A 22,590-nucleotide genomic window follows, 5' to 3' on the forward strand; every position below is an offset into this window, starting at 1 on the left:
AAATACTTCCTTCAAGTATTCCACTGGGTTTGGACCTGCTGCCTAAAAACTTCTCTTATGTCTTTTCTTTTAGAATAAAGCAGACAGATGAGATACAGCAACACAGAGACCTTTCAAAAGAGCAAGGAGCAGGCCAAACAGACACTATACCTGGCACAGATCACCTAGCCCAACCTCCCTGCCACAGATGTCCTTCACTAGAAGAAGCTGCACAAAGCCCCATCCAACCGGGCCTTAAACACTTCCAGGGAGGGGGCATCCACAGCTTCTCTGGGTAACAAGTTCTGGTGTCTCATCACCCTCACTGTAAAAAATCTGAGTGAAGATATTCAAGTACTTGAGCAATTTAACAACTGGAGGTATTTCTTAATTAAAAACAGACTTTACAAATGTAAAGTGAAGGGGGCAGGTTTACATGGACTTTAAAAGAGTAAGGCTGTATTTTGAAAATAAGTTGTTGCTATGAGTTAAAACATTCTGGTACATTAAAACACATTTTAATGTTCCAAAATTCCACAAGTTTTCTCTTGCTGAGTTTTCTAAAGCTGGTTTTTAGCTTGTGAACTTTGAACTCAGAACTATTCAGCAACTCTTCAATTTCCTTTCTTTCTAACAAATATAACAGAGGCTTTCTTCCATTACTGGAATGTCTGGAAGTTACCCAAGTTCATCCATGTTTTGTATACTGATTTTAGAAACTAATCTGAAGTTGACAATAACTGCATCTTGAGATGAGTAAAATACACAAGAATCAAATAAAGATAGTGATGCAGATTCTTCTGTGGCACACTTAAAAGTCACCTGAAGGCCACAAATCTTCATTTCTATTTAACTTACTTTCTCTAAAACTGTGTAATCTTTTCAATAATTTCTGTGTGGATGGAAACATGTACCCTGAAACCCAAATGTGAACTATTCTCCATTTTCATAGAACCAGATTATAACTACAAAGTCTATTTAGAGGAAGAAAGCAGTAAATGAACAAATCTGGAAAAGATTTTTTGCATTTGTCTCCCCATACAGATGGTTGCACAAGCATTGTATTTTGCATTGGTAAAGATAAGTGGACAAAGTCTTGCACTTTAAATGAAGCAGCTACACACAAGATACTGTACGATACTCTTACATGGAGAACACACTGCCCTGTTCAAGTCTTGATACAAACAGTTTAAATTCCAGGCTCTGAAAAAGCCCCCAACCTCCACATCAAGAACTAATCTCAGGCTGACTCACAGAATCAACTAGGTTGGAAAAGACCTTTAACATCATCAAATCCAGCTATTATTCCAGGCCTGCAAAAACCACCACTAAACCATGTCACTAAGGGCCTTATTTACATGCTTCTTGAACACTTCCAGGGATGGTGATTCAACCACTTCCCTGGGAAGCCTGCTCTAATGCATGACTACCCTTTTGGCGAAGTAAGTTTTCCTAATACCCAGTCTAAGCCTCCCTTGGCACAACTTGAGGCCACTTCCTCTTGCCCTATCACTTTTTACTTGGGAAGAGCGACCAGCCACCTCCTCACTCCATCCTCCTTTCAGGTAGTTGCAAAGAGCAACAAGGTTTCCCCTGAGCCTTCCCTTCTCCACGCTGAACAACCCCAGTTCTCTCAGCTGCTCCCCATCACACTTGTGCTCCAGACCCTTCACCAGCTCCATCGCCTTTCTCTGGACCCACTCCAGCTCCTCAATGTCTCTCTGTAGTGAGGGGCCCAGAACTGAACACAAGATTTGAGGTGGGACCTTACCACTGCCCATTACAGGGGGGTGATCACTGGATCACTGCCCTGGCCGGGCTGGCCACACTACTGCTGATACAGGCCAGGATGCTGTTGGCCTTCTTGGCTGCCTGGCCACAAGCTGGATCATGTTCAGCTCCTTCAACCAGCACCCCCAGGTCCTTTTCCATGAGCAGCTTTCCAGCCACTCTTCCCCAAGCCTGTAGCATTGCATGGGGTTGTTGTGGCCCAAGTGCAGGACCTGACACTTTGCCTTGTTGAACCTCGTACCACTGACCACAGCCCATTGATCCAGCCTGCCCAGATCCCTCTGCAGAGACTTACTATCCTCCAGCAGATCAACACTCCCACCCAACTGGGTGTCATCTGCAAATTTACTGAGAACGCACTTGATCCCCTCATCCAGATCATCAATGAAGATGGCACTAACACTGAGCCCTGAAGTACACAACTAGTGACCGGTCACCAACAAGATGCAACAGCATTCACCACCACTCTTTGGGCTATGCCATCTTTTTGACTCAGCGAAAAATACACCTGTCCAGGCCATAAGCAGCCAGATTGTCCAGGAGAATGCTGTGGGAAATCGTGTCAAAAACTTTACTGAAGTCCAAATAGACAATGTCCACAGTCTTTCCCTCATCAACCAGGTGAGTCACCTTGTTATAGAAGGAGACTGGGTTCATCAAGCAGAACCTGAAGGTATAGGCATGAAGGGGTCACACTACATTAGTTGTGAAATACTTCCACGTGTCAAGTTTCTTAACCAATGGGAAAGAGTGAAGTCTGAGTGATCAGACTTTGTGAAAAATATGTTTGTCCTACAAACATCCCTCTGCTTCCCCCCCAAAGGCTTTTTAACGAAAAGTTGTGATACAAAGTGGCTATTTCCTGTCAAAATTTGTCATTGTTTTTTTCTGAAGAGTAGTGCACTGTAACCTGCAGTGTTTCTTTCGTGTTTGTTCTCTTTGATACTAATGGCACCTCTCAGTTTGGGGGGGGGGGGGGGAGGAGTTTGAAAAGATGAAAAGACACTGTAGTTGGAAATGCTGACCTAACTTCAGCAAAATTCACCCAGAGAGATCTCTGGTGTATCAAAGGCAACACCATGGAGTCCTTCTCGGTGGCTGGTGTTCAGTTTGCAGCTTATCCCTACTTAATGTTTGAAAGGTTTTCTATGGCGACTCTTTCTGATGGAAGTAGGAGTAAAGAAAACAAGAGGTGTCAACTGCCTACATAAGATAGTCTATAATTCTTCTTCTTGAAAGGATTATCACATGTAATCTTACAACTCACAAAACAGCAGATTCTAAATCGTATATGTACCAATCATACCATAAAACAAACCTCACAGGCACTGCCCACAATTTTAAACAAGCATACACACTGGTACCAGAATGTACTATAGAATAAAGAGAATAGCTCCTCCATGGATGACTAAAAATGACCAAAGTCACCACATGCTAACAGTAGACTCCTAGAATGAGTAATGAGTTTCAGAGAACTGTATTCTTGAAAATGCTTAAAAGAATTAATGATTGTGAATTAATGGATGCAACCAAAAGCCTCAGAAAACATTCACCCTGCCGAATCTGATTCAGTACAGACATGATGCTTACAATTGCTTAAGTATTAACAATATTTAAATTTCAGTCATACTTTGGATAGCCCGAACATTATGAATGTATTTTACAAAATAGAAGTTCATTCCCTAAGCAAGATAGTTCCTTCCCTCCCCCCTATTTTTACTAAGCTTTTTTTTAATTATGTGATTAAAGGGGGAAAAATTACATAAGACAAATATATGGGTTTTGTTTGGTTTTATTTGTTTTTTTTTGTTTGGTTTTAATAAAGTTGCATAATGATTGCATTCCTTTTCTAAGAAGGTACTCGAGTTATGTTTCAAGAATGCTCACTTTTTTCTGAGGACAGTATTTATATAATCTAATTTGAAACAAACACCCAGGTCACGTTGCCTGAATTGCCCCTTGGAGCTCTCACTAAATAAATGGCAGGAAGAAGATAACTGACATGCTCCAAACTAAAATGTGCTTAGATGCACAAGGGAGATGGTGAATTACTCTCTTAAGTGTTTTGTCTTTCATCCATTCCCACAGCCATTAAAATTATTTCAATTAATTTGAGAGCTTCTTCATTTCGAAGACCTAAGCAACACAAACACCAAGACCATTCTTTCAATAGCAGACACCATTCATCTCCACCTCTCCTCCCATTACTAGAGATACGTTATGAAAATATTACAGGGTGAGCTGTACTGTGCTGTGTTTGACATGCTACTGGTTTAAAACTATGTAATGATTTACCCTGTATTCCAAACACACTTAAAAGAATTTTCAGAAATTATCAGTCCAGAAAGTCAGAGACATGAAAAAAATTACATGAACACAAGGTAAGACTTTCCTTTCAAATTAATAATTTCCTACCAAGAACTTTTATTTTGAAGGACAGCCTACTTGAACTAGATCCTGGCAGCTTAGGCTGAAGTACAGGAGTGGGGAAGCAGCAGGAATTGTGTCAGGGAGACATGAGCAATCCCTATCTGTGTGCTAGCTCCAGAGGCCACCAGACTCTTGCTGGTGGAGCACAAGAGGCTGAGGAACAGCATAGCTAACCCTTTCACAACATCAAAGAGATGTTGGTTGAGATGAAGTCAAGACCTACACCTAAGTTGCTGTTTCAGCCAGTCCTTTGCTTATACTGACAGCAGGAACATATTACCTTTGAGTTTCTTTTCTGAGTGCTCCTGAAGAAATAACAATCTTTTCTCAACAGACTAACTGAATTTACCAAAGCTTCTTCAGTGTGCCTTAAACTGTCACAGGTCATTTCAGTACTGTGCAACATGAGGACAGTTACTGCCTTTGATGTTATAGAGAAACCTTTTTAAAAGCCTGGCTTTATCAGTCCCTGTTCTAGAAGGTTTTCAAAACCCAACTGGATAGAGCTTAGTGCAGCCTGGTGTGATCTCAAAGCTGATCTCTGAGCAGGAACTTGGGTTGAAGAGCTCCTGAGCTTCCTCAGAAGAAGAAATTATCCTATGATCAGGTTAGATAACATTGCAAAACAAAACAAACAAAAAAAAAGTAATACGCACCCCTAGGACTATTTGGTAAGGAAGCTATGCACAACCCTACCAAAAAACCCCACCCAAATACAAGGATTTGAGTATAAATTCAAATTACAAAGCACCACAAAAACAACTCAAAACTTTTCCTTAAAGCCAACTGAACAGTTCAGCATGATCCCCAATGTACCTTTACTGTAATATAACTAACATATTTAAGGTTGTAAAAGTAAGTAGTTTTAATACACAAAGTGAAAAATCTACTAAACAGATTTCTGCATACAACTTTTAATAGAAACTCAGTGAAGGAACATGAGCTAGCAGCAAGATTTTTGTTTTTTCTTTGTTGTACAGTATTGGATTTACATGCAGCATCATTAAATGGTAAGATATTTAGACAATAACTAATATGTCTAAGATATTAACAATATCTAAGATATTAACATCATTTGAAGTAAATCCATTTTCACTAACGCAATGAGTCAAAATTCCCTATTAAAAATTTGCTTGAATACAAAAATAGGAATTTTAACGAACGAGCAACAAACACACATATATATATTGTCTGATCAAAACATCATGTAATTGAAAATCCAAGTTTATGTATTACAAGGAAAAAATGAGGTAACAGAGTTAAGTAATGGTTGACAGAAAATTGAAGACTTCCAAGATTTGTCCCAGAAGAATCCTCTTACATTTTGTTTCTGAAAGTGTATTTTATCAACTTCGTTAAGGTGCCAAATACGGAATAAAGCTTGTTATAAACAAATATATTCTCTCTTCAACAGTGAAAGAACAGGTTCACCAAACAGTTACCAAAAGCCCCAAGCAGCAGCTGCAGAGTTCGCCAAATACATTATTCAGTTTTAACATTGGAATTATATTCTAAGGCTGAATAAGTTTAGTACACTGTTTCTCTGGGCTCATTCAGATGACCAGAAATGGTATCTTATGCACCATCAGGATTAAAAATTTTATTTAAAACAGTCACATCAGAAGTAGTAAAAAACATTTTCACAGCTTCTCTCCAGACCCCATTTTATGATCAACAGTTTTCAGTTTGGAAAAAGAAATAATAAACACAACTCAAAGAATGTGGAAAATGTGTTTTTAAGAAAGGAAGATGTCTTAAGAATAAAAAGACATACTTCTTTTAGTCTTAGCTATTTTAAATATTAGATTTGATTAACTAGCTTCTATCAGAATAACAAGCCTTCCTGGAGTTGCTATCATTCAGGAAAGGACTGATCAGTGTGTCAGCCAAGATTTTTAAAAATTCTAATGCCAGGCTTAGGCTACATTTGTTTTGGCAGCATTACTCATGAAGAGCAGTGCTCAGGCTAAATTATATTTTAGGATGTGGGAGTAATATTACTTCATAATTCAACATCAACTATCACTGATGGTTACAAGGAAAAAAAAGGCAAGATGTTTAATTACAAGAGTTTATCCTCTGTGCAAGGTTTGTAACTGTGAAATATCCTTATTTCTCAAGTAGCTGACCAGAGTAACACTGCTTGTAAACAGACTTCTGCTCTATTATGCTAATGGCATATGAATAGTATCTTAGACATATACTGGAGAATTTGCATTTCAATACTTATGATTATTTCCTGGAATAATGAGAAATTTGTGTTCTAATAACAAAACTCTGGTGACTTAAGTAATACTGGCTTTCAGCTTCTAAGTACAAGTGGTCAGGAAATAACTATAAATACCAATGTAGTCTACACTTTGTGGAAGTAACAGGCCACATCAGCTGACACCGAGACATAAACAGCACAGAGAACGCTTGCAGAAGAGGACATACGTGGCCAGTGAGGATGTGTTAGAACAAAATCAAACTAAACATTTTTCAGGCGTGCAGATTAAAAATGACAACTAATAACATGCAGTCTTAAGTATGACCTCCACATCAGCAATGTCTGACCTTGTGAACTCCTGTCTGACCCTTCCAGTTCATACAAAGACATGAAAACCCCTTACCTAGATCACTGTTCTGGCAGATGCTCCTTCAAACCTTTAACTCTGTCCTCTGCCACAGACACCAGCACTCAGTTGAGCCTGGCAATCCCCTCTGCAGCAACTCACTTCCCAGCTCAGCAGCCACCTTCATAGCTGCCCAGGCCCCTGCTGTGCAGCCCCTCACATATGCCTTCACTGAGGACCACTCTCTTTGGTTCTTTACAGGGTAAGTATGTACTGACAGTGCCAGAGCATAATGTAACTCTCCTATTCATGGAAGAAATTAACTCCTTTGGTAGTGTTATTTCAGTGAAGCATAGGCAGCTTCAGTGACTCTGAGAGTATAAATGTATAATGTATAAAGCACTGCCACAAACAAGACAACACTCGAATGTCCTTCCAGCGTTACCCTCCTCACCCAGAAGCATCAGCTAAAGTTCACCTTTGCCCAAAAGCAGGGTGCAGGAGGAAGAGGCTCAGTGATGGGCAGGAGTTACCACAGTGCACAAGGAAAGGGCTCAGTTCAGCAGCTCCTCTCCATCATACATGGAGTGCCGCTAACACACAGCATCATCAGCAGGGCAGGGAATGAGAAGCACAGTCCCTTTCTGCTCCCAACACATGAAAAGCCCAGGGAGTCTCCATATATAGGGGTGTAAGGTTCTAAATTTAACTTTTTTTTTTTTCCTTTAAATAAGGCAACCAGATTGCCTGCACAGAGCACGCTTTCAGCCAGCACAAGCAGCTATGTATGTCTACCAAGTTGCCAATTCAGTACTTTGAAATACCTCTATAAAATGTGCCCATTTAACCCAGACTAACACGATCCTGAAAGCTTCACTTTCCATCTTTCATGCATGTGTTTCATATATCTTTACTTCTTTATAAAAAATAACCTTTATTTATTTATAATAAAAATCATATCTAGTCAAAAGTCTATTTCAAAGCTTTTTAAAAATTTGCATTTTCTTCAGCAATAGCTCACTAAAAAACCTGAAGCTACCATTAGCAACACAAAACTCTGGTCTTTTCAGAATCATGAGAAATGACCCTCAAAATGCAGAATTATTGTAGGAAAACCAATTTGAGCTAGTGGTATTTAACAGGATAAGAACTAAAACCAGGCACTCACACTACATACAAGAAGCAGACAGAAAAATGCAAAACACATGAAGGTTTCATTACCTCTATTCTACACCACCAAAAAATTACAACTGGGTTATTTCAAAGCAAATCTTCAGTCATGCTCAATGCAGAGCAGAGCTTAGTTACTACACTGACATAGGAGAAAACATTTACAGATGCAGAATGACAGGAAATCTTGCAGCTATCATTTAAAAAAAGGAAAAAAAAAAAAACCACCAAAACAAACACCACTACTCATGTGAACTTTATCACAACTCCTTTCAACAAAAACATTGACAGCGAATTTCAAAACACAAATAGTTCAAATGAACTCACTACAGACCACTGACAGATGTGCAACACTTGCAACACTCAACATGCACACAGCACTCTTACAAAGGACCATTGCTTCTAGAACATTTAATAGATGCACTAGTGACAGTTGAAGTATAAAAATAAACACAATCACTCTGTTAAAAAAAATAGTGCAAAATTGTAACTTTCTCCTTTGAAAATGTATATTATTTCCAGATACATTTAGTATTATCCTCTTACGAAAACCAAGAAGTCCTGCACAATTGCATCTCTGCTCATTCTGAATTGCATGACATACCTGAAGTCCTAGTAATCCCCAGTCTTTGATCAAGAGCTCTTAAAACTCTATTTAAACTGAATTAGACAATGTTTAAAAAAATATATCTAGCATTTCTAGCTCTGTTCTAAGTTTATCAAATGTTTCAGTTACTTTCCACAGTCTGAATACATTGTGCTTCACTGAGAGTGACTCATTTACAGCAACTTCTGATAGGTGAGATCCATCTTAACTCATTATTTGGATAGTTAAATAGAAAGTCCTATATAATTAAATAGAGTCTTTGCTTTCTTAAAGAACAGAGCACAACACTCCTAATGCAACAAAACATAATTCAGTTTGAAGCAGAACTACACTTCTCTTGTATTTCAAAAGAAGTTGAAAAATGTTTTCAACCGTCAAGAGAACTGTTCAGTTAGAGGCTGCTTTAAACTTCATAATTCAGAAGTGCTGTAAGAGACTCTTTTCTTCCAACAGCTCACCAATGAAAGGCTAACATCCAGTCCTATCAGTCATTTAAGGAATGTGTGCAAAAATGATTTAATTGGAATATTCTATGAAGCAGTAATTTTACTAAGATCTCAGACACAGAAATAATGCTTCCTGTTAAAGGGACACCTACACTACCCAGTGTTCAAGGGCTCATGTTAAAATGATTAAACTCTGAATTAATATTCCCCCAAATCTTATTCCAAGATATTTTCTCATACCTGCCTTTTTCTTAAAACCAAAAAAGTATAGCGCAAATGTAAAAGCTAGTCCATTTCTGGGGGGGAGGCCAGGTTTCGTGGTTTGTGAGTTTTTTCATGCAAAATGGGAGAAGGTCCCTTTAACAAGGAAGGAGACAGGTATCACTTAATCAGGATGTGGGAATGGAATCTGTACCTATGGGTAAATGGCAATGCGTTCTGGGTTGGTTCAGCCCTTGGTTCTGAGTTCTGCGTCACTTCTGGCATCACTCGCTCATCATCTGTCCCGTTAATACTTTCCGGCGTTAAAGGAGACTGAATATCCCCTCCAGCTGATTCCTTAAGTAAAACAAAAAACACATTAAAATTACAAACAGCCCTGCTCAGGAGGGCTATGTGCATGTAAGTGCTAACTTGAATTCTCAAATGATACACAAATTTAAGTAGCATTGCTGAAAGGTTCAGCCTTCCAGCATCTCTCATGGCAATATTTCATCACATTAACTTAATTTTAGAAGTAGTTTATTAACATAACATTCACATTATCTTGTACAAAACACAACTGACCTATATACTATTTGCAAGTATTCTTGTATTGCTTATTACAGCTCTCTCTCTCTTACCTGGTATTACATTCTGCCTTCATCCTACTACACAGTGCATGACTGCTGACACCCAGGATTCTTGTCTCTTATTTTATATTCTAAGATGGTGAAACAAACAATTCTAATATTTGTTTCAAAATCTTTCATACTGTTTATTAACCAAAGTGAATATGAGAAGGGCCATTGGTGGTGCATCCACCGTGTCACAAATGAGCCATCTGTAAAGAACGCTTGTTCAGCGAAGCCCCTGAGAAAGTTTTGCAGGCACATTAGCCTGGCTTAGCTCTTGCTGGCTGTGGTATTATCTGTGAAGGAGAACAACCTAGCTGCACTCAGACAGCTGCCACTACTGCTATGTAACTGCACACCTGAAAAACTTAATGGTTGCCTCCCAGCAAAGGGCACGCCTGGGGATTTAATCATGCTTCACCACTCCAATACGTACATTTGTGTTTTGGCCAACAAACACCATTTGCTAATTTCTAGTCACTGAAAAGTATTTATTTTTTATTCAAACAAAGTACAGCCTTGTAGCCTACATCCTAGGTTAGAAGATTATAGGCTTTTCAGTCCCTGCATGTGGTTTAATTTTAGTGTTTTCTTTCCTATTCTATTCTTTTTCAAGTAATGGGTTTTGCAGGAGATCAGAGAGTCACATAAGCTAAGCAGCTCATCTCAATTTTCAAATGTCTTAGTAGGCTTTCAGTAACCAAGTGACAACATTTAACTCTGAAATAGAAGAGCTTCATGAATAGAGTTCAATGAATGTCACAGAGGGGTGTCTATACAGCAGAAGACTGGCTGAATTACAGAATTTCCGTAAGTTAAACATCTTCACACAGCCTTCTACCACCTGCATGGGGACTAGATAAACTGCTACTTAATGTTATTAAGTTTAAGCACAAGCAGTCCCTGAAGCTGAGAGGTCCTCTCCCCAGCTCTTTGACACTCTACATAGGAAACCGAAGAACAGCAATCTCAGACGGAATTGTAAAGTCTCTGAAGGTTGTCATGATCATACAAGATCAGGGTTTAATTTTGAACCTCCACTTGTAGCCTTTAGCTAGTTTAAAAGGATAAAGCTTTCTGAAAGCCAGTACTGAAGCCAATCCTCCATCTGTAGGACATGTTGTCCTTGACTTTGACACTTAATTAGGTGGAAAAACTCAGTTCTTTTAAAGAAAATAAGATCATCACTTTCCACACCTTTCTGGAGTCCCTCAATCAAAAAATGTTGTTCAATGTTTTCGTTGCACTTTAAATTACATTAAGCCTTTGTAGCACAACAATTGTCAAAATTTTGCATTTATTCGGCCATATTTTTCACACAGTGAGAGATACACATCTGACTCTACAATCTGAATTAGTGCGTGATACAACATTTTAATACTGATTTCAAGTTATATTTAGCATTTGTGCACATGCACCAGTGTCTCCATTCTACACCTTATTAAATTCTCATGGATTAAGAAGCAAAAATAATTAGCTTACACTGATTTAATTCCACAGATAAAAACCATTATTTATAATATAAATGTAGGGGGTTTATGATATGAATGAAAATTGTTACCTACTTTCAGAAAGCTTGTTATTTTACACTCAAAACTATTAAGTGTTAATACTTTAAAAGTCAATATTTTTACAGAACAATATTACTGAACTGAAACTGAATTGAAATTAAGTGTGAAAAGAGAGCAGTAAGCAAGATAACCCCGCAAATAAACTTTTCTACACAAATTATATGGTTTTGCCTATTATTATCCTTCACAGGATAGACATTTGACAATTTCCACTGACATTAAATAAAAGGCATTGTGGACCCAGGAGTTTCTCCTATTTCCTCCTCCCAAACTACACTAACTACTCTGAAAAATACATACCTCTCTACAAAAAAAACACACTCTACAAAACCTAGATGGCTTGCATCTTTAAGTTAAAATTCCTGCACCACCATTATTAGATACATAAAGCCAGAGCCTACTTACTAAAATGTTTTGAGTATGAATACATAAAAATTATTTCAGTAGGAGAAAAACAAATGTGCAAGTTCCAACTAGGCTTATTTTTCTGTACAGCACTCTCATAGACTTCTAATTTGAATGCAATTGAAGTGAAAAAAGTTAATGCAGACAATCATAGTCTATGTAATACCTAAGGGTTCACTGCCTGCAAATTCACGAGGGGCTGATTTTGTATGTACAAGAGAAGCATCAGATTCTAGAATGTGTTTCTTCCACCAGTAATACAGGTTAATTAGTGCTCTCACACACTCACAACTATCCTTGCCTGATAAATAATTTATGTACAATGAAATATCATGAAGCTGACTACAAATAAAGCACCAAAGACAACAGAAAGCCACTCACATTGGACAATTTTTTTACAAATGTTTAAAAATAATGTGTTCCCATCTTATATTAATCAGACGAAAAGAATTTTAGAAACATTTTTGTGAGATGTTCCTATGTAATGAAGTTTTTATTCCATACCACTGTAGTTTCACACATCCACTCCAGACTTCACAGAGCTGGGGAAGAGACTGCGGTCAGCTTGAAAAGAGATTTTCATCCTTTCCTTCTAGCTGGGATAGCAGGTTAATTTAGTTCTAACATTCAACTGTACAGACACAATATTGAAAAACATAGTTCTTAAACTGAAAATGACAAGTCTTCCTATAAATCAGTGATGTATTTTAATGCCTGATAATTCCCAGTCATGACAGTTACAGGCTTTTCATACATTTGAGAAGAAAGGATTAACAGCTCTCCTGTGGTACCACTGTTGTATCATATATAGGTTTTCTAGAGAATATTGAACTTTAAGTCACTCACCAGTCCTGGATTTACACATGCTCTTGAGGATTAGTATTTTCCACATGATGAGTAGGCAAGACATGAGAGTCTGGCTCAGGTATATTTTGCTATTTAAGAGTTTGTCAGAGATCTGCACTGTCTAATGGAGCTCTGCTCCCTACTAACTGGGTATGCAGGACTTCAGTGATGCCAAGCAGTATAAAAATGACAGGGCACACAGTATATAAACTACATGTAACATAGGGGCACTCATCAAAAGATGCCTCAATTTTAAAATCTTACAAACAAAATGCATACACTCACAAGAGTCTCTATAGTAAAACAAGGGACTTCACACCACAGACCAAGCCACTTTTTAATGGTGACTAGATAGAGAACAGAATAAAAGGAGTAGATCATTCTAAAATCATGAACCCATCAATTCCAGCTTGCTTTCCTACTACGTATTATACCGCTTCCTCTTTAAGTATTCCATACACTTCCCTGGCATTGCTGTTCTTCATGGCGCTTCTCTGTTCAGTACTGACTGGCAATGGTGTAAGTCTGCCAGCTACTGATTCAGGTACAATAACAATTACAAGAAATGTTTGTTCCAGCATAGAAAGTCACACAGAAAGTTACTTTTTCAACAAGCTTTCTAAGCAAATTCTGTACTTCTACAAAGAAAAAGCCAACAGGTTTTTTTTTGCCATGACCATTTTGCCAAAACCAACCCAATTCTTGCACTAAAAAATTATGTGATTCTACAACTTTTCAGGCACCAGCTATTCCTTATAGTCTTGCATAAAAAGGGATCAGAATTGCAGACAAGACTATTTTGAGTAAATTAGTCACCACATAATTTCAAATATTAACAAAAGTCCTAATCTGAAAAGACCAGGGTTAAAAGCAATATCTGAGGGCAGATTCTTGCTTAGAGAAAAAGAACTGAGGTTCAAAACTCCATCTGGTTGCAAGACTGATAAGGTGAGACTGCAGACCACACAAACTGCTCTATTTGGTTCTACACTTTCACCAAGTTAAAGTAATTTTAAAAGTAAAAAAAACAACAAAACAAAAAAACAACAAAACAACAAGGTGGGGGAATACACACACAGTTTTCAGGCTATTGCTTCCTGTAAGCTCAGTGAACTCCAGATCTACGTGTTGCTTTTAGTGCATAGGCAAGCTTGCAACTGAAAACAGACTACGGGTGGCTTGTCACTATAACATCCATGAGTTCCTGATCTGAGCAAATTAATTCCCTATATTATAAGATAGGTGTGGGAAATAGGAGGTGGCACAGCAGGAGAATCAGTATTTTAGTTTTATATAAATAAGGTAAGAGCATTGCAAAGCTTTATTACCTAAGGCTGAGTTGAAGGGACACCAGACGGGGGTACCTATGTGCCCAGGTGGTCTCAGAAGTAAAACAGACAGCCTCCAGACATATCAGATAAAGTGTGTACTATTATAGGAATCCATCTTCAGGTTCAAAGTACAAGTTCTGACACAAAAACAATGCATTCCTCATTTCAAGAAAGCACCATGCACTTGGTGGGACTTTACACAGCAATATCTCGCTTTTAATTTGTTGGTCCAGGCCACCGTCTTTCTGTGGACAAGTGAAGTTCTTTTTATATTTAAGGTAAATGGTGATTTTATATATTATCTAATATTCTGGGAAAATAAAGCAAAGCCTGTTGGTAAACAGGAGGAGAACAGACAGTATTAAAGAAACAGTAAGAATGCAGACTTTAGAATTAGCAGCATTACAGCTTAGCAGAAAAGGAACTCCTACTATTGAGTAACCAGAAATCCAGCTATGTATTGTTTTCTTTCTACTATGTGTTACACACACACAAAAGCCAAAGAATACATGCCATCATATGAATCAGAATATCAAAAAAATACTCAACCCAGAACTACTACTTCTGGGCCACTGAGGCATCTTTCTAGTGGAAATACCTAGAAGAATAGTACCAGGATTTTGCTAAAGCTCCTAACACCTTAGAGAAGCAGCCTAACTTCAGTGGGCCTCAGATAAGACTGTTCTTAAGTTTTAGGATGGCTAACTCGAGCAAGTATTTGAACTACAAATACATATTCTATTTCTGATATACTTCTATTACTATGTCTAGTTTTATATTTCTTTCCAATTTCACAACAACTTTTTGCAGAACATTCAGAATTGAAACTCACACAAACCAGCAGTATCTGCAATGAACAGCAAATGCCCTATGCAGGGTTTTGTTATGCTATTATTCGTTGTAGAGATATTTTAATGAAGATCAATCTGCAGGGACATACTGAATGCAGAAAAAAGCACATGTACTTTTTCTTTTTTAAAATTGTGTAGCAGAGAGGGTGGCCAATTTACCATACCTGGTACTTTAATTAACTCATAAATAGTAAGAGCATTTATTTTAGAGCAGTACCAAGAGAAATAAAACATTTTGTCTGACACGTATGTTTTGCCAGTCTCCAGACAGGAGAGCAACTGACACTTGTAGCTAACTGGGTTACCATTATATAGTTCACTACTCGCACACTACCTCCCAGTGCCTTTCCTGTCAAAGCTTCCTAAAAAAAGCCAGGCTCCTGTGAAGCCTTAACTAGCCCCTGAAAATGTCTCCCTCCCTCCTTCCTCTCTGTAAAGGATCATTAGGCAAAAGATAAAGAGGAGTTGTAAATGACTGAGAAAGGCAACACCTGAATTATCTGCCTTGCAGCCACTCTTTGGCAGTTGGTCAATATGACTGCAAGTGGTCCTCTGAATGTCTCAAGGGTCCTGCTTTTCCCTTCCTGCTATCAAGCACCCATCTTTCTCCAGTCATAAACCTCTCTGAATGAGCCCCAGTGCCATGGAAGTGCTACAGTTTGCTATGAAGTCATTGTCTTTCACCTGCTCCAAAGTTCTGGATTCAAGTCCCTTCTCTGTGAGGAAGTAATGAGAAGCTTTGAGTATGTGAAGAATACTATGCTGATGTGCTGGCACTTGCATTAACTGTATCTTTCTGAATAATATGCTAACTTACCAACACAGTGAAAAGACAAGAGAAGTCCTGAATGGAAAATTATTCCTAAATGCGGATTAATTAAATTGCAGCTCTCAACATGCATTACAGAATCACTCAAGGTAACATTTCTGTAACTGCCTACAGTATAAAATGTTAGGTTCCATGTATAAAAGGAAGTCTGTCCGGAATACTAATAATACTAATAGCTCATATATTTTAAAGAGAAAGCTTTAACTATGGGCAGTTGTCAGATGAAATTATCTTGTCTCTGAGTAAGTAGTTCAAGTTTATGTCCAAACCAAACACTAAGTCACTCCATTCTACTATGTTGGATTTACCTTCTGAGTCTAGAATATTAATAAACATGCCAGAAGAGAAGCAGAGGAATTGTTTTGCCTATAATATTGAGTAACTAGAGGCCTAGCTGAAGCACTTCACTGTTTCTAAAGCCAAGTATATATTAGGTTGTAACACTGAAATACCTGCTTCCATTATCTCTGTATTTATGGAATTTATCAGAAAGTGAGATACAGCCAAGGAAACTAATAAAAAAGGCCTTACTTTTCTCCTATTACACCAGTGCAAGCAGTTTGTCATTAACAGCAAAGCCAACCTAGTACTTGGGCAAAATGCCTACTAGAAAACAACAGGATGTTGGTTCACTGGGTGCATTCTTGTGGTTTCCACTGACTTCTCTTGGAAGGACACCAAATGTAGCCTTCTGGTGGCAATAAAACTATTTGTACACTATGTTACAAATCGCCTTCCATCTTTGTTCCATCAAAGATCAGGAGCATATTACTGTGTAAAGTACCCAAGAGATGCACTGATTCAATGCTTTAATCCTAGTCAACTCAGTCACCCCTGCTGTAGTTTTAAAGTTGCTTCATCCTCCAAGAGAAGGAATTACCTTTGACTTCCCTATTGCTTAAAACAAAGCAAACAGCTACACACAGAGACAGGAACACTGGAGAGGAGGGGAGAGCAGGAGTAGAGGGGCATAAAAGCCCCATGCAATTGCTTTTTTCAAAGCAAATCCAACACACTGCACAATACTACACAATAGGAAATAGTTTGTTGTTTTAACTTCAATTTTTGTTGTAATAATTCTTCTGCAAATTTTGTCCTTTACAAAAGTCCTGAAGTTTTATAGATACAATATGGAACAAACACAAAAGGTGTTCACTATATATTTACTTACATAACTGCTCACCATGTTTACTCATTTTCTGGGTGAAGCTCAAAGAAAGGAATAGGAGTAAACAAAAGGCAAATGTTATTTTAAAACGAGTCCCCCTGACACTTTTGTAGAGTATGTTACATGTACTATTAGACTTCTTGACACTTCCAGCTGACTGTTGAGAGTAATCACGGTAACTGAGAAGTATCACATCCAATTTTAATACAACATCTGTGTGTAAGATACAATACGGTAAGTAGCACAGATATGAAGTACAAGGCTTCAATAAGGCAACAAGACTCACTTGAGAGGGTGTACTTGTTAGCTCCATCTTTTCTTGGGATTTTTCCTTTGCTAGTCTTGCAGCTTCTTTGAATTCCTGAAATTTTTCAGCAAACTGAAGGTACATATGTTTAAAAAAAAAAAAAAAAGGAAAAAGAGAAAGAGTAGGCGTGAAGTAGTACTTTACATGCAGAACAGAATGTTGCAGTTAACATTTTACAAAGTCAAATTCTGTCAGTAGAACTTTTTAGTTTTCTCCTTATTATATACTCATTTAAGTGAGTTGCACAGTGATGTAACTTTCAGACACAATGCACACTTAATTCACCCTTACACTTGAGAAATTAAATCACTTTATTAAGAATGAAGGTTAATTTCTCTGGCTAGAGGAAAGTTTTGCTTCATAGATCTCAGCTTGATATTACACTAATTGCTATAATAGCCAAGCATTAGTTTTTGTTTCTTACTGCTTTTATACAAAACATTTATCTTCGTATGATCAGCTTAAGACTGAAATGATTCTGCAAAAACACTGGAAGCTTCACCAACAGCTTCTAAAACTCCCTAGCAGCAGTATACAAAGAAATTCATTTGCACTCAATGTATTTAGAAGGCATGAAGGCTACCCTTTGTGTGACTCAATCTTCCCAGTTTTCTTCCATCAGAACTTCACTTGCCATGCAAGACCTAAAAAACTTTATTGTCTTTAAACTTCTGGTAGGCTATTAGTATTTGAGGAAATATAATTTCTCTCCATTCGTATGCTACATTTCACCTGTCAGGTTACTTAAAAGCATGCATTTCCTCAAAGTCTAATCCAGCATCAAAAAACGTCTCAGAACAGGTAACAACATTGGCAACAGATCACCAGAACTAGATGATACTTATTTAGAGACTTGTACATAGACCTCAAAATCTGATGGGTAATCTATTTGTTAAATCAGCTTTAAGACCAGAGGACTGATGAATGGAAAACATGATGCTGAGGTTTAGAATAAATGGCTGAACACAGACAAGGCAGTAAATATGATCTTCTGTATCACAATGGCAGAAACTGTAAGAAAATATTTAAGACAGACAAATGGATACTGCTCTAAGAAGAGCCAACATGACTAATGTAGTGGAAATTTTCACAAATTTACTGGGCCTCCTTGAGACAGCCAGGTGATGTATAATAGCAATCTCTTGATAAAATTCCTGAATAACGAAGATGAGATCTCACAGTATGAAAGGAAAAATTTTCTGGAGGATCAGTATTTTAAGGAAAAATTGTACAGGGAGATTACAGGAGGCCCTTACAACTATTTATAATGGCATTTTTCCCATTTAGCATATTCTTGAATTATAAAGAATAAATCAGATCAACTAATTCAAAGGGGAAAGACAGCAAACCTGAAGAGTATTTCTTACTATGCATCAATATACTATCTAAAGCAGAGCTGTATATTCTCAATGACAAAGTCATCTCATTTTTTTCTGAAAATCATGGAATATTCTGTTCCTCCTACTGCACAGCAAGAGGGACTCTGTTACAAATCCTGTGAAAGGAATATTCTTCAACACAGAAAACTTATTTCATCACAGACTGCTGATGGAACAATCTGCAGGTGAATTTTTGGTCTAACTTATTGAGGAAAGGTCTAAAGAAGATAAATCAATTTCATATAAAACCAGTATACAATAAAATTAAATATCTGAGTGCCATTATTTTTCTATCAGATAATCTCACTCCACTAATTACCAATCACAATAACTGCACAAAAAAGAGGTTATCACTGTTGCACCCTACCCTAGTAATTAGTGTAGGAGGACAAAAGCACATGAACCAGAAGTGAATATCCAGTTTATTCTATCTGCTCTTGATTATTTGCTTCATTAAAATGTTGGAATCAGTCACAGACTAGACTAATTTTTATTTTTTTTTATTGCAGGCTGTCTTTTGCTCCCTGGAACTTGAAATATTGTATTGGGGCAGAGAGACACTGCTGAAAAACAAATTGCATACAACAGGGTTGTTCACTTAAGGGTTTTGGCAAATCAAATACAGAAAAGAAGGCAACTTTCAGAAGCAAGTTGTGTTGGAACAAATCCATTAATACAGTTTATTTGTTAACCCTGTTATTAATATCCAGTAGTGCCTTCACCTCTAAATTAGATTTCATGTTCTACAGTGCTAGGTGTACCAAAGAGTGCTCTGGTAAACCTGACTATGATGCCAGTGCACAGAAATGAGTTTATAATCTGAGCAGAGTGACAAGACAAGAAAAATAATACAGATAGGATTTTTCTAAAGCTACACAGCAGATCCACAGTTTCCAATTCAGCTTTTCTGATTCCAAGACCAACATATCTACCAACTCCAGGACTGTAATCTAAAGAAAAGTTTCCTTCCTTCATCAAATATGGTTTTTAATTTTAAAATAACATAAAAATTCATAACCTTTATGAATTTTAGTAGTAACAATCAGCAATTTCAATTCACATGAGTATTGAGATACCATAATATACTAAGGCATCATATTAAGATATAACAGAAGAGGAACACTGTGCTGAAAAGGTCTTGAAGATTCATTACCATAAGCTCCAGGAAAGGTCTGTGACTTGGCATGTTTCTCAACAGATTTGCGTATTCTTTGTAAAACACAGCAATCTGAGCAACTACTAATCAAAAGTGCATTTGGGATAAAATATTTACTGTAGCTTTTCAGGTATTTTTTTCAAGAGCAATATAGTTTTAAGCCAAAGCCATACTTAAAACTCTTAGACATCCCTTTGAAGGCAGTATAGAATAGGACTGTAATTAAGAAGGCAGGCAGAACCACATGGGGAGAGCAAGAAAAGAGTCAAGAAAAGGACAGATAAAAAAACAAAAATATTTTCACTGGCAAAGATAACCCAGTGTTTAAAGTCAGTCAAACACAGTGTGCATGACTACCTTATGATACTTTGCCTCCAAAGAAGCATTCTGTGGTAAAGGAAAACAAGTTAGTCAACGGAATAAGGTAAAGTAAACTAGAATTTATGCTAAATGCATTGAAATATTGAGAAATGTTATTACTACATTGGCAAGCAAGTGCCTCTAGGACATACAAACCAATGTAAGTGACAAAGTTTCCAAGTTCACTGATGTAATGACAGGCACACAAAAGCACACATGGTATTAGTATCATCCAAAATTTCCTGTATTTGTGTTACTTCGTGGAAATGAAAGCTGTCTGATTAGGAAAGGAAAAAGATCTTACAAGTGTAATATTTGTCAAAAAAAAAGTATTGGCTCTTATTTTAAGGTTTTTCTAACAGGTTTATGCTTATCCTTGGTTAGTGGCAATTTCTCAAAAGGGCAGGTATGAATTTTCATTTTGGGTGGGGTTCAGTTCGTTTTTTTTTGTTGTTTTGTTGGGGTTGTTTTGTTTTGTGATGGGGTTTTTTGTTGGATTTTTTTGGCTTGGTTTCTTTTTATGTAACAAGCCAATCACTATTTCTTACTTAAATCTGTACTATACATTCCTTTTATTACACTTGGGTTTCCAGATGTTTTGTATACTTCAAAGATGAAAATTCTCTGCTAAATATAGAAAATTGTTTGTAAACTGAACTGAAATTCCTCATCTGGATAAAAATTGACACTGCTTGTACAGTTTCTAGACTCACCTACTGCATTAGTATTAACAGCAATAGGTACTGTGGAAAGGGTGTTCTGGGGAACTATACCATCAGTTTGAGAAACAGGGGTTACTCCTTTCCTTGGAAGAAGTACCTGCCTTTGCACAAGTAGAGCAGAAAAAAACCCTCATGGATGACACAGAGTTTCTTTGGTAAACATTCCAACTTTTGCATTCCAATAAGAAAATGTAGTTTTCTTTTACACTGAATATATTTCACACTAGCTTTATTTTAAGCCTGCAGATGTTGAAATATCTGTAATTTAATGTACTACATAGTAGGAAAGTGAATGTGGTTTAAAAGACAAAAATGCATCTGAAGACTACCGCATTTTATTTCCATAGGAGCTCTAAATACAGAAGAAAAGCTGAACTGTTTAGTCCTTCAAATTCTGTCATGAAAAACTGTAATGGAAAAACAACTTCAGAAAAAAGAGAAACCTAACAAATCAGTAATTAGGAAGAGTTAGCAACATTTGTTGAGCTGGCTTACATCTCCCACCTTCCCTCCATCAATTAGAAGAAAATTTGCAGGTATCACACTTTGTCTTGCCTTTTTACACTATAGGAATCAATACAGAACAATTTTTGTAAATTATTTTTTAATAACAACAACAGTAAAATTATTTTTAAATAACAACAGTAGCGAGCACTGACTCAAGATACACTGAGCAGGAATCAAGTATTCTTAAGCTGCCTAACTAGCTGAACAGTTGCCACTGGTCATACTTACTTTTGAAAGATGATGTTCAGATGAAAATCCCAAGCCATAGACCGTATTAGCCCTGCTGTCTGCCCACTGACCAAACTTCTGGGATGTTTTAGTAAATGTCATGTTGGGGGTGATGGTGCTATTTATTATTGCCTGAAAAAATAGTAACGATTGTAAGAGAAAGGTTTTTTTGTTTTTTTTTATTCAAAGACTACTGAAAATTAAAAAAGCCAACACCACTGTAGTCAAGTATCTGTGTATACTGAATGAGACACACACTGTGAACTAAGGGAGCAGTTTTCTAATTCAGTGACAGCTAAAATTACAAAAGCATATTTTCACATACATTCTGTAAAAGCAGCAAAAGCGGGGGGGGGGGGGGGGGCACCTGTTTGCAACTGCAAGCAGTCATATAACAGATCGCAGGTCTAAAAGAAGAGCTTTAAAGCATCTGCATAAGCTAATGAGATCAGAATAGAACTGGCGAAGTCCATTTTTGTCTCACAAGTGCATTTCTTTGTCCACTAAGGAAAGGCCTCTCAAGCTGCAGTGTAAGCAGCACTGTTGCATTCCCCCACCCGCTCTGCATATGCGGTTCTCACTGGAAAATACACAATAAAACAATGAGGACAATTTATTTTTAAGTTTCTGTACTAAAAGAATCTGGTTTTCCTTTATATACACACAGGCATGCCTAACAGTGACAGGGTCATACACCAGCTATAGAAGAAGAGCTGCTCTTAGAATCATTTTTCTTCTCTAGTTCTTGTTTTATACAGGATGGCAGAAGCACATCCTCCAGCATACAACTTCGCTAACGTAAACAAAATAGTCAACTACTGGATGATATGCTGGTTCCACTAAAAGCAGCTAAAGTTTTACCACAGATTTCAACAGTATTTCCATCACATTAAAGTTTGTAGAAGTGTTCAAGGCTGGGTTGGATGGGGCCATGCTCCATGAGCAACCTGGTCTAGTGGAAGGTGTCCCTGCCAATGGCAGGGGGTTGGTACTACATTATCTTCAAGGTTCCTTCTAACTCAAATCATTCTAGAATCCTGTAGTATGTTATTCTAAATCTACAACACAGAACTGTCCAGCTGACTTAAATTATGTCAGTATAGAGTTTGGTGGAAGCCC

General features: G+C 37.4%; 1 protein-coding gene across 2 annotated transcripts in view; it reads right to left on the reverse strand.

Moving 5' to 3' along the window:
* The window catches only part of HOMER1 (homer scaffold protein 1), an 88,070-nt gene that overhangs the window by 37,513 nt on the left and 27,967 nt on the right, over positions 1 to 22,590 (reverse strand). For both annotated transcript variants that reach the window (XM_057405454.1, XM_057405453.1), the window contains exons 3-5: positions 21,472 to 21,603; positions 17,099 to 17,191; positions 9,394 to 9,536 (exon numbers count right to left, since the gene is read on the reverse strand). In XM_057405454.1, the coding sequence (XP_057261437.1) occupies positions 9,394 to 9,536; positions 17,099 to 17,191; positions 21,472 to 21,603 (368 nt within the window). The remainder of the gene's footprint in view (positions 1 to 9,393; positions 9,537 to 17,098; positions 17,192 to 21,471; positions 21,604 to 22,590) is intronic.

This window comes from Pezoporus wallicus, unplaced genomic scaffold (genome assembly GCF_028554395.1).
Source record: "Pezoporus wallicus isolate ANWC-B61680 ecotype Strahan unplaced genomic scaffold, APGP_CSIRO_Pwel_v1 scaffold_2696, whole genome shotgun sequence".
In the NCBI taxonomy this organism is placed as follows: Eukaryota; Metazoa; Chordata; class Aves; order Psittaciformes; family Psittacidae; genus Pezoporus; species Pezoporus wallicus.